This window comes from Doryrhamphus excisus, linkage group LG17, assembly GCF_037039965.1.
Source record: "Doryrhamphus excisus strain RoL-2023G ecotype Guam linkage group LG17, RoL_Dexc_Guam_v1.1, whole genome shotgun sequence".
Classification (NCBI taxonomy): Eukaryota; Metazoa; Chordata; class Actinopteri; order Syngnathiformes; family Syngnathidae; genus Doryrhamphus; species Doryrhamphus excisus.
This window is the reverse complement of record NC_136373.1, coordinates 1,858,451-1,877,945: the sequence shown is the minus strand read 5'-3', so window position 1 is coordinate 1,877,945 and position 19,495 is coordinate 1,858,451. Positions and strand designations below refer to the sequence as shown.

Here is a 19,495-nt window from a genome sequence, read left to right as displayed (position 1 = left end):
TAAAATTATTATTATTGGAATTGTGCCTCATACTCTGCAATTTGAACATAGCCTAATATGGACCAAAGTTTCTGTCACTGTATTATGTCTGAAACAAAACAGTTATTTACATTACCTTGTTTCGTATCGTAAGGACAAACAGTGTTGAGCATACAGCAGACATATTTATCAAGTCAGACATCGAAAAAAAAAAGGAATTAAATTAAAAAAAAAAATCAGGAAGCGCGGTGAGTCGAAACATTGCAGACTGACATATGAAATACAGACAGAAAAAGCAGATAAGGCTGTTCGTCATTTCCTATGCTGGCATCATTGTTATGCTGGCATCACTCATGCAAATAAGCCATGAATGAATTCATCTCTTGGAAGCCAGCTTGATGTGCGACACCTCCGTGGATTGGAGAGGAGACATATTTGGATTTGAACAATTTGCACAACAATGTAACTACGTGGTGCAGTTTGAGGTTGTTTGATCTTTAATAGAAACCCTATAACAAGGGTCTCAAACACACGGCCCGCGGGCCAAATGCGGCCCGCAGGACACTAGTTTGAGGCCCCCCGCCTTGATATGAAAGTTTAATGTTTGATATGGATGCTGTATGGTATCATGTACCCAGAAAAAATTATTACGTTTGATTCATGTTCATGTTAAAGGTTAAATAACTGTTAATAGTTATCCTCCCTATCCGTGTGGAAGTGGTAAGTTTTTGGCTATTTAAGTTGAAAGGAAATAACTTGAAGGCTACCGTTTAGGTCGCTAGCTCTCTAGTTTGCGAGTTAGCATGTGTCTCAAGACATAAAAAGAGTATAAATGTGACTATAGTCGTGTTTTGTCATGTCTACAGGGCTCTAATAATGCTTTGTTCATTTTAATTTGAAAAAAATAATTTGTCTACCCACCAACTATATGTGGTTTCTTAAGTTTTTATTATTTGCCCTTTTATTATAATTATTATTATTATATTTATTTATTACTGATTGATTGATTTTCTTTATTCTTGATTTGTTTATTTATTATTTATTTTATTTTGTGTAGAAAAATAAAAAGTAAGATATTTGAGAACAGTGGAATGTTTTATTGTAGAAAATCAAAACCAAAGCAAAGTTTATTCATTTTTCTGTTTTTAATAAATGCGTTTTTTGTTGGGTTTTTTTTTTTTTGGAAAACCTAATGCGGCCCAGTCTCGCCCAGACCCTAATTCCAGTGGCCCCCAAGTAAATTGAGTTTGAGACCCCTGCCCTATAACAATTATAACAATATATATACAATTATATATATGCACAGATGAGTGCTGACAAGTTTTGTTATTACCAATTATTGTCCTTGGTTTTGCCCCTGAAGTCACCTCATCATGCACAATAAAATAGGATTCCCTGACCGAAATAGTTACAATCCTGTAACTGCCGACACGCAACCCAAACATCAAAAAGAGAAGCGTTTAAACGAAAATGTTCTAAGACTCATCCTTTCTTTTAAACCAAGCCGCTTACTCTTTTTTTTTGTGCACGGGCGAGTTGTTGCCCACCAAACAAGCTCCCTGAAGTCCCGGCAAATACACGACATTCTCATTCTTGCATTCTTACTGCTGCTAGAGAACAAAGACGGAGAATTTTTAAAAGTCTCCGTGCTCTCTCCATCTCTGTCTGTAATCAAGTCTATTCATTTGCCGCTGAATCAAATCAAGATTACGTTTCCTCTCCTTGCATTAGCCTGTCAGTCTCGCTCTCGCAGCATTTTCATTCAGTTCTTTCCATTTCATTCAATCTCATTCTGTCACTCTTACTTTTTTTCCTGTCACCTTGCAATAATTAAACTGTTGCTCGGACAGAACTTAACCTACTTTCTTTCTCATTTATGCCCCCTCCGCTTATAATTTATGTGCCTCGGGTAGCTGACTTAAGCCCACATGACATTTGGTCTGTTCACCGAGCGCTGCTCTAGGCCTCGACTTCATTGGGTTGACTGAGGAAAGGTAAATTAGACATTATTTGATGTTTTTAAAGCACATATTAAGCTAGTATATTACTGTAACTCTGATAATCCATAGTTCATCATTCATTCATTCATTCATTTTCTACTGCTAATCCTCACGAGGGTCGCAGGGGGGTGCTGGAGCCTATCCCAGCTGTCTTCAGGAGGCGCGGTACACCCTGGACTGGTGGCCAGCCAATCACAGGGCACATATAGACAAACAACCATTCACACTCACATTCATACCTATGGACAATTTGGAGTCGCTAATTAACCTAGCATGTTTTTGGAATGTGGGAGGAAGCCGGAGTACCCGGAGAAAACCATGCAATGTTATTTTTTAATTTTTTTTATTTTTTATTTTTTATTATTATTTTTTAATTTATTAAAATTTATTTTTTTTATTTTTTATTTTTTATTATTTTTTTAATTTATTTAAATTTATTTTTTTTATTTTTTCTGCAATGTTATTTTGATACAAGAAGAAATGGAAAAAAAATAATTTGCCTAAAGCCTAGAAATTACTATTGAGTGTTATTAATATTGTGTTGTAATAATAGTGTTGTTAATATTTTGCCTAATAAATGTAGTGTGCAGGAAATGCTTCCAACTGAGGTAGAGAACATACCTTTGTTGTACATGTTCGTGGGCACCTGGACAACGCTCAGGCTGAGATTGACTGACAGGTTGTTAAAGTGGTCATTGGGCTGTAGGATGAATTCTCCTCCCAACTCCACATTGTTCCCTTCATCATCCATTTCATTGATCAACACTGCATTGAAGTACTCATACTGGGGAGGGAGAAAGAGAGCGAGAGAGAGACAAAAAGTGGGGTATAGTCATACACAAATACACAAACAAAACTGCATTATAACATGAGAAAAAAAAGTTAATATGAGCTAGCTAACAATGCTGTCATTGGGATACACCTATTTTGACTATAAGCTCTCTGAAAAAAAACACATACATGATGTCCATACAGTGATGATAACATATACTAGTTGCAGTATCTTGCTGTATTTTGATGAAGGATCGACGATACATCGGCCGGCCAATATTTGCGTTTTTTTACTTGAATCGGTATCGGCCGATACGCGCGTGTGTTTGCTGATATATTTTTCCGCCGCATGATTTAAAACTTGAGACCTGTAATATTAGTTATCATTGTAATTTTTTCATATAAATTTATATAAGTTAAACAGTTTTGGTCCCAGTATTGATCCCTGGGGTACTCCACATGCAATATTTAAGCTTGCAGATGTGTGTTTTCCTAGCTTTACATATTGCTTCCTATCAGCTGAGTAACTTTTGACCCAGTTTGAAACTAATCCTCTTATTCTGTACCTTTTTAATTTCGTTATTAGGATGTCATGATTTGTTGTTTTCAAGGATTTGGTCAGATCCATGAGTTCCTCCGTAATTTTAAATTTTCAGTGGCATGGAGGTTGAAATATTATTCTGCTTACATTTTGGCTTTTAAAGGCTGCGGTCTTCAACTTTTCATCAACTATACAAATTGATGTACAAGTTAAACAGTTTTGGTCACAGTATTGACCCCTGGGGTACTCCGCACGCAATATTTAAGCTTGCAGATGTGTGTTCTCCTAGCTTTACATATTGCTTCCTGTCAGCTGAGTAGCTTTTGACCCAGTTTTAAACTAATCCTCTTATTACCTTTTTAAATTTGTTATTAGGATGTCATGATTTGTCGTATTCAAGGATTTGGTCAGATCCATGAGTTCCTCCGTAATTTTATTTAAAATTTTCAGTGGCATGGAGTTTGGAACGTTAGCTCTGTATTTGTACTGGCTTTCTGCTTACATTTTGGCTTTTAAAGGCTGTGGTCTTCAACTTTTCATCAACTATGCAAATTGATGTAGAAGTTAAACAGTTTTGGTCCCAGTATTGACCCCTGGGGTACTCCGCATGCAATATTTAAGCTTGCAGATGTGTGTTTTCCTAGCTTTACATATTGCTTCCTGTCAGCTGAGTAACTTTTGACCCAGTTTGAAACTAATCCTCTTATTCCGTACCTTTTTAAATTTGTTATTAGGATGTCGTGATTTGTTGTATTCAAGGATTTGGTCAGATCCATGAGTTCCTCCGTAATTTTAAATTTTCAGTGGCATGGAGGTTGAAATATTATTCTGCTTACATTTTGGCTTCTAAAAGCTGTGGTCTTCAACTGTTCATCAACTATACAAATTGATGTACAAGTTAAACAGTTTTGGTCCCAGTATTGACCCCTGTGGTACTCCGCACGCAATATTTAAGCTTGCAGATGTGTGTTCTCCTAGCTTTACATATTGCTTCCTGTCAGCTGAGTAACTTTTGACCCAGTTTTAAACTAATCCTCTTATTACCTTTTTAATTTTATTAGGAAGTCATGATTTGTTATATTAAAGAATTTGGGCAGATCCATGAGTTCCTCCAAAATTTTATTTAAAATTTTCAGTGGCATGGAGGTTAGCTCTTTATCCCTACTGGCTTTCTGCTTACATTTTGGCTTTTAAAGGCTGTGGTCTTCAACTGTTCATCAGCTGATGAACAGCCTATTTCAGTTGAATGGTTGTTTGCAATCAATCGCCTCACTCCCGCTTCTACATTTTTCTTCTTACTTCTGCATTACCTGCAATTTTTCAACGGGTCTTAAAATTTTGATCAGGCGTGTACGTCACACATGCAAACCGTTTTCATTGGACAGGGTTACCCAGACAATGAAAACGCTGAGTCATGAGTAGTTCGTGTACTGACGCAACCTGACATGCATGATGTTTGTGTGTGGAAAAAAAATGCTGAGTCTCTCTTGCGTCAGAACACGCTCTTCCTATCAACATACAGAGCGTGGTGCCCCGTCTTTGCAGTATTTTTAGTGCTGCACATACTGGAAAAACTATTAATAAATCATGGCGCTAGATAAATATAGAGCGCATGGCTCCCTGCAAGCCTGAGGCTGTGTAGTCTAAGATACCTCTGATGGCTAACGTAGAGTGCATAATACTAAAAGTAGTTACTATAGAAATACATCCGTATGGATGTATCACTTTATGTTAAGATGTAAATGATCCACATGTAATATTGAATAATACATTCAAGAGCAGTAGATTAATCAATTGCATCACTGTATTGATACTAATAAATTACACAAACTCTACTCGTATGCACAATTCTTCACAAAACCTGAAAGAGCGCCTGTCATCACCATGGTTACCGCAAATTCAGCTGAAAAAAATTACAAATGGCGTAAATTCGTAAAACACCTTCCCAAAATATTTAATGGGGAAAAAAGCGATATTACGATCAGTCAACCAAGAAATGTAGCTGCTACCCAACGATGTGTATTAGCGCCGAACCTTTTAATTTCGTCTGTGCTTCCGTCGAAACAAAAGCCAGTGGTATCATCCGCAAATAATACCAACTTTAAGTTTTTCATGGCTTTGCAAGTTAAACAGTATTGGTCCCAGTGTTGACCCCTGGGGTACTCCACACGCAAATTTTTTTAATTTTGCCTTTTTAATTTTGTTATTAGGATTTGTTGTATCAAAGGATTTGGTCAGATCACATTTTCAGTTGAATGTTAGCTTTGTATCCGTACTAGCTTTATGCTAGTAATTCATTTGCGTTAATAAATTTGTCCAATTTTGACATCAACTTGCATTAAAGATAAGAAGAATGATAGAGAATGATACAAAAATACAAACAAAAGGCGGCGCTGAGAATGGAGCAGGTTGTAAAAAGATAACAAAAATAACTTTGCGATACAATAGCTTCATTTCAACAGTCAACAATACCTTTTAAAGATACAGTACATCGAAATGATGCCGTTGATACACTTCTTTAAATTTCACAGCATGTGGGCTTTAATTTTGATTAAAATTGCACCCATCAGCCTGCGAGTTTCTGCAGCGTTAGAGCGAGTGTGGGTGTCTGAATATGTGTGTCTGCATCTGTTTGTCTATGTGTGTGTGTGTGTGTGTGTGTGTGTGTTCACGTGTGGGTGTATGTGTTAAGTAAGTCAATTATGCCATTCCAGTAGTACAGTGAAGGAGTGACCAAAGCCACTAATGCAGTCCCTGATTGTGGCGTTAACAGGCTGATCTTTAAAGTGGAAAGATCACATATGCACCATCAGCACCCACGCAATGTGGGCCAGAGAAAAGGACGGGATGAGGAGGGTGGAAGTAAATGGTAAAACGCATATCGCAGTTCCCTGTTTTATGAGCTTTATCTGTGTGTGCGATTGAATGCAACCATTGTTGCGTTTTAATCCAAATGTCATATTTTGTTTTTTGTGTATTAGTTTATTTTTAATATTTGTCATTTTATCGAATGTACAGGGTAAGGCAAAAATGATCTGACATATTTGTAGGTTAAATAAAAGCCAAATAAAGTAAAAAAAACCAACAAAAAAAATATTTTCGAAAAGTACATATAATGCCATTTTGTTTAATTTTAAAAATGAAATCAGTTCTGGCGGTGCGATGTCGGCCGGTTGATTTCCGGTTTCAATGCAGATCCAGTAGCTCTGAAGTTGGTAACCCATAACAAGATGGTGTTTGGAGCTGGTACGGGATCAGGTCTACCAAGATTGAAGTGCAAACGGAAAAAAATGGCATCATAAAGAAACAAAGCAAAATGGCATTACAGTAAAGTCTCGTTATATCGATATTCTCGGGAGTCGGAAAAAATACCGATATAACCGGACTATCCATATATCCGATCCTGCGCCGAACTGCATTAAAAGTGGGCGGATCTTTGATATGGCATGTAATTTTCTCCTTGAGTTCATGGATTGCGTATCTAGCATGCTTTTGTACTACAATAAATTTTGTACTACAGTAAATAAAAATAAACTTACGCTGTAGTGATTACCGGTTACCGGGACATAATTCACCCCGGAACTATCGATAGGGAAGGTGTTGCCACCCGGAGGGGTAGGCGCGAGGGACGGGTGTTTTCCGCTGTGTGTGCTGCACTCTGGTGGTGGAAGTGTGAAAAATAAAGTTGACTGGAAGCAGCCGTTCGCCGTGTTCTTTTTTGGTATTGAAATCCTTAAGCAAAGATTGATTTAAGCTGCTTTTGTATCGATATAAGCAGACCAAATTGGCTGGCGGGAGATGAAAAGGGCATCATAGTAACCGGATTATCATAATAACCGTGTATCGTACTAACGGAGCTAATTATATCATAAAAGACTAGAAATTTGCCAGGAAATGAAAATAGTATCGTAATAAGTAGTAATTCGTTTTAACCGATATCGATATAACAAGACTTTACTGTATATGAAAAAAATGGCATGATATGTACTTTTCCAAAAAAAAAAAATTTGTTTTGCCTTTACTTTATTTGCGTTTTATTTAACCTACAATTATGTCAGATCATTTTGCCCGACTCCCTTTCCCCTCCGATTTTGTCAAATAATTTGATACACTGACTAATGACTGATGCGTTTGACTCTATTTGAATCAATCTCTGAAACTACTGATACGCTGTTCTTTTTAGTTTTGCACAAAAAAAAGCTAATTATGGGTTGAAAGAAATCAGATAAACCAATCTGGTAGATTGGTAACAAAGTGTGCCTTTGGGGGATTAAATCCATTAAACGAAGTGCAATGTCAGCAATTGCAAGCCCTTTAATCACCGAGTGTATCTTTATCTACTCATTGTTTCAAATACTGTCATTGTTTTTTTTTTTTTTGGTTTCTTAGTATATGGCACTATCTACAACTCTACCGATGTTCTCTATGGCCAACCCACCATATGGATAGAAACCGTTGGGACGTACTGTATAGTCATTAGAAAACATTATTTGAACTCCAGTAAAAATGCCGCTAAAACAGCTTCTGAGTAGACTTTCAGAATTCTTTGTCACACATTATACGCCATACGGTAAATTGGTTCGCAATATATAATCACTCATTTGTCTGCTAATTGTGATTGTCACTTGCTGCTGTGTTTCCTACGAGGTGGTCTATGTGATGCAAAACACGCATTGTGGCCTCTGATGCACAGTCCAGTGTGCCCTGCGCATTTAAAGGCAATGAGAGGTGTTACTTTATTTGGTTAAGATTACACTCGGCTGTGTTAAACTCTCTCACGCCTTCTGAGTTTAATTTAACAGTCAGGAACCGACAACATGTTTCCCAAGAGGTGGTCCATGTGATGCATAACACGCATTGTGGCCTCTGATGCACAGTCCAGTGTGCCCTGCGCATTTAAAGGCAATGAGAGGTGTTACTTTATTTGGTTAAGATTACACTCGGCTGTGTTAAACTCTCTCACGCCTTCTGAGTTTATTTTAACTGTCAGGAACCGACAACATGTTTCCCAAGAGGTGGTCCATGTGATGCATAACACGCATTGTGGCCTCTGATGCACAGTCCAGTGTGCCCTGCGCATTTAAAGGCAATGAGAGGTGTTACTTTATTTGGTTAAGATTACACTCGGCTGTGTTAAACCCTCTCACGCCTTCTGAGTTTAATTTAACTGTCAGGAACCGACAACATGTTTCCCAAGAGGTGGTCCATGTGATGCATAACACGCATTGTGGCCTCTGATGCACAGTCCAGTGGGCTCTGCGCATTTAAAGGCAATGAGAGGTGTTACTAGGCTGTGTTAAACCCTATCACACCTTCTGAGTTTAATTTAAGTGTCAGGAACAGACAACATGTTTCCTATGAGATGGTCTATGTGATGCATAACACGCACTGTGGCTTCTGATGCACAGTCTAGTGGGCCCTGCACATTTAAAGGCAATGAGATGCGTTACTTTATTTGGTTAAGATTACACTGGGCTGTGTTAAACCCTCTCACGCCTTCTGAGAGTTTTCCCACGAGGTGGTCTATGTGATGCATAACACGCATTGTGGCCTCTGATGCACAGTCCAGTGGGCCCAAAGCATTTAAAGGCAATGAGAGCCATTCATTTATTTGGTTAAGATTACATTGGCTGTATATCGGCTTTGCCGCTTGTGCCGGTAGGAGGGACTGGAGGTGTGGGTGCGCCAGACTGCGCTTCTCACGAAAATTGCAAAGTGAACTGGCCACAGTGTGCCTGTTCTATAAAAATAGAACCCTTTGTGCATCTTTTTGTGAGTGACGTCTCCACCAAATTCCGTCAAAATCTGTGGAACAGGTTACGGGGGATATTTTTTCAAAATGTATAGAACATTAATAGATAGACACACCTGTATGTGCATGAGGTGAACGGACAGCTTTCTTAAACATTTACTGTTGATTTCACGAAAAAAAAGAAGCATAAAATGGATTCACAGCCATAAGGAAAAAGAAGATAGGGCACCAGAGAAGACCATGAAGCCTCAACCCTCTGGTGCTTACTTTCAACTTTTATCTCCGCAGCAATGCTCTTTTCCTCACCCACCTCCCTCCTCACACTTCATGGTTTCGGAAAAGCAAAGTATCACACCCAGAGTGTGGAAATGTGACTGGAAAACAACCAGGGGGCACGGATACAAGTAATTTGAGAGTAAACAAAACCGTATAGCAAATTTAAAGGGGAAACTTGAGGAGGGGGGGGGGGGGGGGGGGGGGGTCAGGAGGGTGCTAATGTGCAATGCTCAGCAGCGTTTTTGGGGCCAAAAGAAACTCATAAAAGTAAAACAGCAAGTGAACAACAAGTGATGAAAAGTGGTTGCAATAGACTTTCTTTATTTTTTGCATTTGGTTGGAAGTTGGTGGTCTCAGTAACAGCAAGGTAATGATTGGTGGAATTTGCTCTGATGTTGGTTGAAGGGATGGCAGTAATATAAATATAAAAATATACGTATACATACATATATATAAATGCATAAAATAAGATAACAATGTTAATATTAGACGTCACACCAACAAATAATGAGGTTGGGAACATTAACACAAAAAGAGATGAAGATGCTGAGGTTCTTATTGGGAGCGACCAGGATGGATACGATCAAGAAGGAGTACATCCGACGGAAATTACATGTTAGAGATCTTGGAGATAGTTGAGATGGTTGGAACATGTCCATAGGAGAGATAGTGAATATATTGGTCGAAGGATGTTGTAGAGCAGTGGTCTCAAACACGCGGCCCGCGGGCCAAATGTGGCCCGCAGGACACTAGTTTGAGGCCCCCGCCTTGATATGAAAGTTTAATGTTGTTTGATATGGATGCTGTATGGTATCATGTACCCAGAAAAAAATATTACGTTTGATTCATGTTCATGTTAAAGGTTAAATAACTGTTAATAGTTATCCTCCCTATCCGTGTGGAAGTGGTAAGTTTTTGGCTATTTAAGTTGAAAGGAAATAACTTGAAGGCTACCGTTTAGGTGGCTAGCTATCCAGTTTGCGAGTTAGCATGTGTCTCAAGACCCTGCAGTTGCGCAATATGTTGTAAATAAAAAGAGTATAAATGTGACTATAGTCGTGTTTTGTCATGTCTACAGGGCTCTAATAATGCTTTGTTCATTTTAATCTGAAAAAAATAATTTGGCTACCCACCAACTATATGTGGTTTCTTAAGTTTTTATTATTTGCTGTTTTATTATTATTATTATTACATTTATTTATTACTGATTGATTTTCTTTATTCTTGATTTGTTTATTTATTTTTCATCTTATTTTGTGTAGAAAAAATTTTAGAATTTTGGAATGTTTTATCAGAGCTTTTCTTGTAGAAAATTGGAACCAAAGCGACGTTTTTAAAAAATTTCTTGTTTTTAATAAATGTGTTTTTTGGGTTGTTTTTTTTTGAAAACCTGATGCGGCCCAGTCTCACCCAGACCCAAGCTCCAGTGGCCCCCAAGTAAATGGCGACCCCTGAAGGGAGAAGCCCAAAAAGAAAGAAGAAGAAGAAGAACATAGCATCGGCCATTATTTCTCATCATCACCATCTTTCAGCAACCCATGTTCTGTCCACAAGAAATTAGTCATGAATTGAATTATGGGGTCATTATTACATCCAGATGCTCTGGAGATTCAATGAGAGAAACTGAATTGGCAGAAATGGAAGTCATGTCAGGTACGAATCAAGCCTTTCTGATTCGTTTGAAACGTAAAATATAAGTAACTTTACTATAAGTTATGGAGATAAACTTTGTTTAACATGCCTCCTTTTGATTTCAATCTTTGCTATAAAACCACATTTGTAATTCCGTGAAGCAACCTGCATCGAAATAGTCATTTGTTTTGTTTTTCGACAGGTCAATGAAGCAGAAGATGGACTGATTATGCAGGTTAAACATGTTTTGGCAACGAAAGATAAAGCAAACTGCCAAATCAAAAAAGCACGCATCCTCCTCTGTACACTCCGGAGTAATACCCAGGATGGGATAATAGGAATACAAAAGGATGAAGAGCGTTTGCCCCCCCCCCCCACCACACACCTCCAAGTGCGGCCGCATCTTTCAGACAGCAGCATTGCGGGCTTTGCAATTTGGTTGTTTGTCTCGAACCTCTGAGGATGAACTTCATTGGCTGCAGAGGGCATAGGAGACGGCTCTGTGCTTTCTCCTATTTACAGTACACCGGCATTGTGGGTGAATGAGTGAGGGAGCAAAATCGGAGCAGATTACCGTGCCAATTTCTCTTGGAAGCAGAAGAGCTCTGGAATGGATAGATAAGAAAATTCCAAGCAAAACCCTGCCAGCCAAAAATGTATCCAATAGCCAAAAAAAAAAAAAACACACAAATAAAAACTGAATAGTGATGGAGGAGGTTTCACCCTACAGGGTGGATGGGTATATTTAGCCAAGCTGGAGATAATTACCCTCTAGTCACCATGCTCTGCAATAAGAAGCAATAACAGAAATACTACCATCACAGCTGTGTACGCGCAATCATATATGTATGCTAACCTACAGAGGTATCAGCGGAAGAAAAATACTAGTATCAATACGCCAAAATATCAACAAACAATATTCGGCTTAATTGAAATTTCAATTTATTCTTTCCTTTTCTATCCCCTCCTGCTTCGTTCGGTCTGAGTGCACTAAATATATACATTCATTCATTCGTTTTCTACCGCTTATCCTCACAAGAGTCATGGGGGTGCTGGAGCCTATCCCGGCTGTCTTCGGGAAAGAGGCAGGGTATACCCTGGACCGGTGCGGAATATTTATTTATACTGCAATTCCGAAGTTTTAGATGTTCTCCGGAAACAATATTCGGTTTAATTGAAATTTCAATTTATTCTTTCCTTTTCTATCCCCTCCTGCTTCGTTCGGTCTGAGCGTACCAAATACATTCATTCATTCATTCATTTTCGCCGCTTATCCTCATGAGAGTCATAGGGGTGCTGGAGCCTACCCCGGCTGTCTTCGGGCGAGAGGCGGGGTACACCCCGGACTGGTGTGGAATATTTATTTATACTGTGATTCGGAAGTTTTAGATGTTCTCTGGAAATTTCAATTTATTCTTTCCTTTTCTATCCCCTCCTGCTTCGTTTGGTCTGAGTGCACTAAATATATACATTCATTCATTCGTTTTCTACCGCTTATCCTCACAAGAGTCATGGGGGTGCTGGAGCCTATCCCGGCTGTCTTCGGGAAAGAGGCGGGGTAAACCCTGGACCGGTGCGGAATATTTATTTATACTGCAATTCGGAAGTTTTAGATGTTCTCCGGAAACAATATTGATATATTAACTGATATCGATATAACGAGACTTTACTGTAGATATAAACTTAAAAATGAACTAAAAAGTGAACAGACAGCGGAAAGCAGTAATGACCCACAGCGCGAGCAGTCAACAACAGGATATCCGCCGTGATGCCGCGAAGAGCTGACAGCATAAACACAAACTCAGTGTAACAGGCACAGACACTTCCACAGACTTACTAAGTACTTTAGCTGCAAGTACTCCCGAGTCGGCTTTGCATCACATTCCCATTTAAATTTCAAGTTCCTGTCGCTTCTCCTCCTACTTTTGTTAACTCTCGACTGAAATGTGCACAAAGTCGGGCCAAAAAGCATGACAAGAGCACACAACCACACACACACATACACACACACACACACAATGATTGCCATTTCATCTTCCTCCCGCTGGCTCTTACACAAATACACACATATATAAACACAAATTGCACTCTAAAATAAATCTTCTCAAATGGATTCCGATGGAACAGTTAGTATTTTTACTTCGACTAAAGGATGTGATGCCCCTGCATTATGGCCACGCCCCTTTGGTGCGGCGTCAGGTCGCCCAACGTCTTATCTCACTGCCTCTCATATACGTTTTGACTGTCATAATCTTAAAGGAAATGAACATGCATATCAAAACGGTGTGTTTAGGTGATTTAGGTGAATTATAAACACTAACCTGAAGATCTGGATCCTCATCGTGCTGAAGGTGGGCTTCCTCTGCCGCCTCCACCAGTCTCTGTTGAATTAGAAGAAACAAAAGTGTTAAAGAGATACACTATGGTAATAATGGTAATAATGGTAATAATGGTAATAACGGTAATAATGGTAATAATGGTAATAATGGTAATGGTTTTATTTCATTTGAACATGCATCAGATTACAATTGAGTGCATTCATTCATTCATTTTCTACCGCTTTTTCCTCACGAGGGTCGCGGGGGTGCTGGAGCCTATCCCAGCTGTCTTCGGGCAAGAGGCGGGGTACACCCTGGACTGGTGGCCAGCCAATCACAGGGCACATATAGACAAACAACCATTCACACTCACATTCATACCTAAGGACAATTTGGAGTCGCTAATTAACCTAGCATGTTTTTGGAATGTGGGAGGAAACCGGAGTACCCGGGGAAAACCCACGCGTGCACAGGGAGAACATGCAAACTCCACACAGAGATGGAGATGGTGGAATTGAACCCTGGTCTCCTAGCTGTGAGGTCTGCGCGCTAACCATTCGACCAAGTTTAGCAAAGCTTATTAAATCCTACCCCTCCATCTGGTACTTTTACAATCAGTAACTGTTACATTTGTTCACTTCCTGCTTTCCTAATATAGTTTATTTTTATTTTTATTTTTATTTTTATTTTTATTTTTTAAATTTTTTAAATTTTTTAAATTTTTTTAATTTTTTTAATTTTTTTAATTTTTTTAATTTTTTTAATTTTTCATTTTTAATTTATTACTCAATTTACTCCAAAAGGAGTAGGAAGAAGCAAAGCTTATTAAATCCTACCCCTCCATCTGGTACTTTTACAATCAGTAACTGTTACATTTGTTCACTTCCTGCTTTCTATAATACAGTTTAGGGGTTTTTTTGTTTTTTTTTAATAATGTACTTCGTACCGAAGTACGAGGTGATATGATCATCCAATTACATAATGGGTACCATTGTAAGTGTATAGTGTAGTATAGTATAGTATAGTATATAAATATATAGTGATATATATAGCACATCATGACTGGTTCAAGACTCTTCATCCTTTAGAGTTTTCATAAAGTTGCTTTACAAATCCACAAAACATTAGCGCCAACAAATCAGTATTTGCAAGCCCCCAGGAAAAACACACGGAGACCACAGAAAGCTGACAGACATTTGGCCATCTTGTGAAAAGAGGGTATTTTCCTAAATGGCTTGGCAGTAGATGTAATGGCTGCCTCGGGGTCAGTGGACACTATTACAACAGACTCCGTCAGCACTTGGTGCTGTTATAGACATGGCACACTCCATGTCAACATTCACACTGCTAGCACGTTTTTGCTGCTAATGTCTCCTTATGGGTCGTCTTTATCGGCGATGCATAACTCAGACACACACACACATCCACACACACACACACACACACACAATCTGTACCCCGGCTGCCTAGTTCACAGCTGGCTTTGACTGTGAAGTTTCGGTAATGTACTTTGATTCCACATCTAAATTCAAATGACTTCATTGGTAAAACTCCAGTGATTGCCTACCTCGCCTCAGCTGAGCCATGTGTGCGTTTTTGAGTTGAGGCTGATTTGGGAAGCAAACATTGTAATTTATTGTTGGGGCAACACAGCAACACACCTGGTCATTGCTTATTCTGGTGCCATGATAATGGGAATGGTAATGGTTTCCCATTCCCAGTGCATCCCATAATCAGTTCCCAGTTCCACATTTCCACATTACATTTGTTCACTTCCTGCTTTCCTAATATAATTTAAGTTTTTTTATTTATTTATTTATTTTTAAAATTTTTTTTTTTTTTTTTTTATTTTGGTATGGATCAGATTACAATTGAGTGCATCCCATAATCAGTTCCCAGTTCCACATGTCCAAAAGGAGTAGGAAGAAGCAAAGCTTATTAAATCCTACCCTCAAATCTGGTACTTTTACAATCAGTAACTGTTACATTTGTTCACTTCCTGCTTTCCTAATATAATTTAAGTTTTTTTATTTTTTTTTATTATTATTATTTTTTTTTTTATTTTGGTATGGATCAGATTACAATTGAGTGCATCCCATAATCAGTTCCCAGTTCCACATGTCCAAAAGGAGTAGGAAGAAGCAAAGCTTATTAAATCCTACCCTCAAATCTGGTACTTCTACAATCAGTAACTGTTACATTTGTTCACTTCCTGCTTTCCTAATATAATTTAAGTTTTTTTATTTTTTTATTTGTTTTTTTAATTTTTTTTTTATTTTGGTATGGATCAGATTACAATTGAGTGCATCTCATAATCAGTTCCCAGTTCCACATGTCCAAAAGGAGTAGGAAGAAGCAAAGCTTATTAAATCCTACCCTCAAATCTGGTACTTTTACAATCAGTAACTGTTACATTTATTTTGGTATGGATCAGATTATAATTGAGTGCATCCCATAATCAGTTCACAGTTTCACATGTCCAAAAGGAGCAGGAAGAAGCAAAGCAAACTCCACACAGAGATGGCCAAGGGTGGAATTGAACCCTGGTCTCCTAGCTGTGAGGTCTGCGCGCTAACCACTCGACCAAGTTTCGCAAAGCGTATTAAATCCTACCCCTCCATCTGGTACTTTTACAATCAGTAACTGTTACATTTGTTCACTTCCTGCTTTCCAAAAAAAACAATTTAAGTTTTTTTTGTTTTTTTGTTGTTGTTTTTTTTTAATAATGTATTGGAGTATTGATGACATTTTTAGCTAATTGGTTATTTTTTGCCTTATGTATTATTTTAGCTGTTTGAAGATGAACTATATCAGCAAGTTGAAGTATTTGTGATTTTAGAAATAAGGAGTTAGTATGTTCTCTGTAGGCGGCATTATGAATTATCCTTACTGACCTTTTTTTGCAGTACATTTAGCGAGTGAAGATTGCTTTTGTAGTTATGTTTTCATTTATTATGCTTTTCTCTGTCTCTGACAATATTGGAGTGCAAATACTCCTTCACTCTCGTCTATTTTTAAACTTTAAAACCATACAACATTTGCATATACTTGCAACACCGCACACTTGCAATTGGCTTTAGAGAGGCACCGCTAATCCTCGGGCAAGTTCAGCATCTGCTGGGGAGCTGCATTGCAAAAACAATGCTTTTGGACCAAAGATAAGGACGGTGGAGCGAGAGGAGGATGAGAAAAGAATAAGAAAGTCACTTTTTTTTTTGAAGGTCTGAACACTTAGCTTCACACTCTGGTGAAGTCGATGTCCATAGATGTCCATATTCTCATCAGCTTTTATGTGAGTGGGTGATGGTGTGAGGATATATATGCTTGCCTGAGTGCCGTGTTTTCCCCCATTTGGCATATTCGAAGATATTTAGCTCTTTCCAATAGCTTCTCTCACCTACGGCCACTTTTGCAAATGTCAACCAGTGCATGTGTGACTGTTTACGATGTTGTACACGGTGGGGCAAAAGGATCTGACACATTTGTAGGTTAAATAAAAGGCAAATAAAGTAAAATACATATAATGCCATTGTTGTTTGTTTCTTTTTTAGTTGCGTCCATGAATTGGACTGGTGAGCATGGCGCTTTTATTGTGGAAACGTTTATCAAAACAAACCAATCTGTAACTGCAACACAACCAGCACTTCAATCTTGGTAGACATGATCCCGGTACCAGCTTCAAACACCATCTTGTTATGGGATACCAACTTCAGAGCTACTGGATCTGCATTGAAACCAAATTCAACCAACCGACCTTGCACCAACAGAAATGATTTAATTGTTAAAACATAATGAAACAGAATGGCATTATACAGTAAAGTCTCGTTATATCGATATTCTCGGGAGTCGGAAAAAATACCGATATAACCGGACTATCCATATATCCGATCCTGCGCCGAACTGCATTAAAAGTGGGCGGATCTTTGATATGGCATGTCATTTTCTCCTTGAGTTCATGGATTGCGTATCTAGCATGCTTTTGTACTACAATACATTTTGTACTACAGTAAATAAAAATAAACTTACGCTGTAGTGATTACCGGTTACCGGGACATAATTCACCCCGGAACTATCGATAGGGAAGGTGTTGCCACCCGGAGGGGTAGGCGCGAGGGACGGGTGTTTTCCGCTGTGTGTGCTGCACTCTGGTGGTGGAAGTGTGAAAAATAAAGTTGACTGGAAGCAGCCGTTCGCCGTGTTCTTTTTTTTGGTATTGAAATCCTTAAGCAAAGATTGATTTAAGCTGCTTTTGTATCGATATAAGCAGACCAAATTGGCTGGCGGGAGATGAAAAGGGCATCGTAGTAACCGGATTATCATAATAACCGGGTATCATACTAACGGAGCTAATTATATCATAAAAGACTAGAAATTTGCCGGGAAATGAAAATAGTATCGTAATAAGTAGTAATTCGTTTTAACCGTTATCGATATAACGAGACTTTACTGTGTGTATTTTTGAAAATAAAAACACTTTGTTTTTGCTTTATTTGCCTTTTATTTAACCTACAAATATGTCAGATCATTTTGCCTGACAATGACTTTTTTTCTCAAGTTATCTAGTCAAGGCTCAAGCTTAGAAAAATGTGACGATATTTTAAAACACAGGCCACACACACCATCCTCAACATGGGGGCTAAGGGAGAACAGTGCGCTAACAGAATGCTTTCAATGGATTAGATTCGGTGGAGCGGATGAGTGTGGCATCTCTACCTGATTAAAGTCGGCCGCTTCTGTTGCCTTGGATTCTAAAATTCCTGATTGCTCCTAATTTGACTGTTTTGGGCCAACCAGGCTCAGTTCTCTAAAAAACATCATGCACACATGCAATACTTTTGCGTATCATACATGCAAAAAACAACATATTGCTGGTTTCCATCTTGATCATGATTATTTTTAGTAGTTTTTATGGTGGAGATCTTTTGTGTTGATCATCGCAAAAGGAGTATTTTCTTCTAAAAAGGTTAGTAACATGGCATCCTTGCTCACCCACTGGATGGATGATGAGGACAGTGGAGACATGCACCAGTCCCCTTGTTGATGGAACACATACAACAACACCATGCAGTCATACTCATTTATTAAAATACATCTTTCATATTGTCACTGTATTTCCATTCATATCTATGATTTAGCCATTTGCTAAGCCTGTTATAAATAATTGTACGTTACGCTATAATATAAATATGACCTAGATCAGCTTCATATTTCATTCTGCCTTACAAACGATGCCAAAGTTTCAGATAATGAGATTTGCGTATTTGGAATGAATGCTGCACAAAGTTAGGAATGGCTCTGAATGCTCAGTTTCACAGTTTTTTTTCTAACGTTGGCTTTTTGTGATGTCACAGTGTGCACAAGCTGTAGGCCCCGCCCTTCACCGAAACATACACTGGATGCAATGCAACCCGTCTGAACCGGCATGTCGATTTTTGCATTAATTGCATTCATCACATCTGATGTCAGATCAAAGATGTCATGAATTTAAAAAAATGACAAATATCACATAAATATTGTACAAATTTTATACAAATTTACTAAGTATTTTTCAGCTTTATATTTATTTCAAGTGAGTTTCCACACTAAAATATCTTTATTGATTTTATTTGCAAAAGTTGCAATCAGGCGGCACGGCGGTCGAGTGGTTAGCGAGCAGACCTCATAGCTAGGAGACCAGGGTTCAATTCCACCTTCGGCCATCTCTGTGTGGAGTTTGCATGTTCTCCCCGTGCATGCGTGGGTTTTTTTTTTTTATTTAAAAATTAGAAAATAAAAATAAAAATAAAAATAAAAATAAAAATAAAAATAAAAATAAAAATAAACTATATTAGGAAAGCAGGAAGTGAACAAATGTAACAGTTACTGATTGTAAAAGTACCAGATGGAGGGGTAGGACTTAATAAGCTTTGCTTCTTCCTAGGCGGCACGGCTAGTTACGAGTGGTTAGCGCGCAGACCTCACAGCTACGAGACCAGGGTTCAATTCCACCGTTGGCCATCTCTGTGTGGAGTTTGCATGTTCTCCCCGTGCATGCGTGGGTTTTCTCCGGGTACTCCGGTTTCCTCCCACATTCCAAAAACATGCTAGGTTAATTAGCGACTCCAAATTGTCCATAGGTATGAATGTGAGTGTGAATGGTTGTTTGTCTATATGTGCCCTGTGATTGGCTGGCCACCAGTCCAAGGTGTACCCCGCCTCTCGCCCTAAGACAGCTGGGATAGGCTCC

General features: G+C 38.5%; 1 protein-coding gene across 4 annotated transcripts in view; it reads right to left on the bottom strand.

Annotated features, from left to right (window-relative positions):
• The window catches only part of LOC131137224 (voltage-dependent calcium channel subunit alpha-2/delta-3-like), a 92,978-nt gene that overhangs the window by 51,138 nt on the left and 22,345 nt on the right, over positions 1-19,495 (bottom strand). For all 4 annotated transcript variants that reach the window (XM_078797905.1, XM_078797906.1, XM_078797908.1 and 1 more), the window contains 2 exons: positions 13,273-13,332; positions 2,601-2,763 (listed from right to left, as the gene is read on the bottom strand). In XM_078797905.1, coding sequence (XP_078654031.1) covers positions 2,601-2,763; positions 13,273-13,332 — 223 coding nt within the window. The remainder of the gene's footprint in view (positions 1-2,600; positions 2,764-13,272; positions 13,333-19,495) is intronic.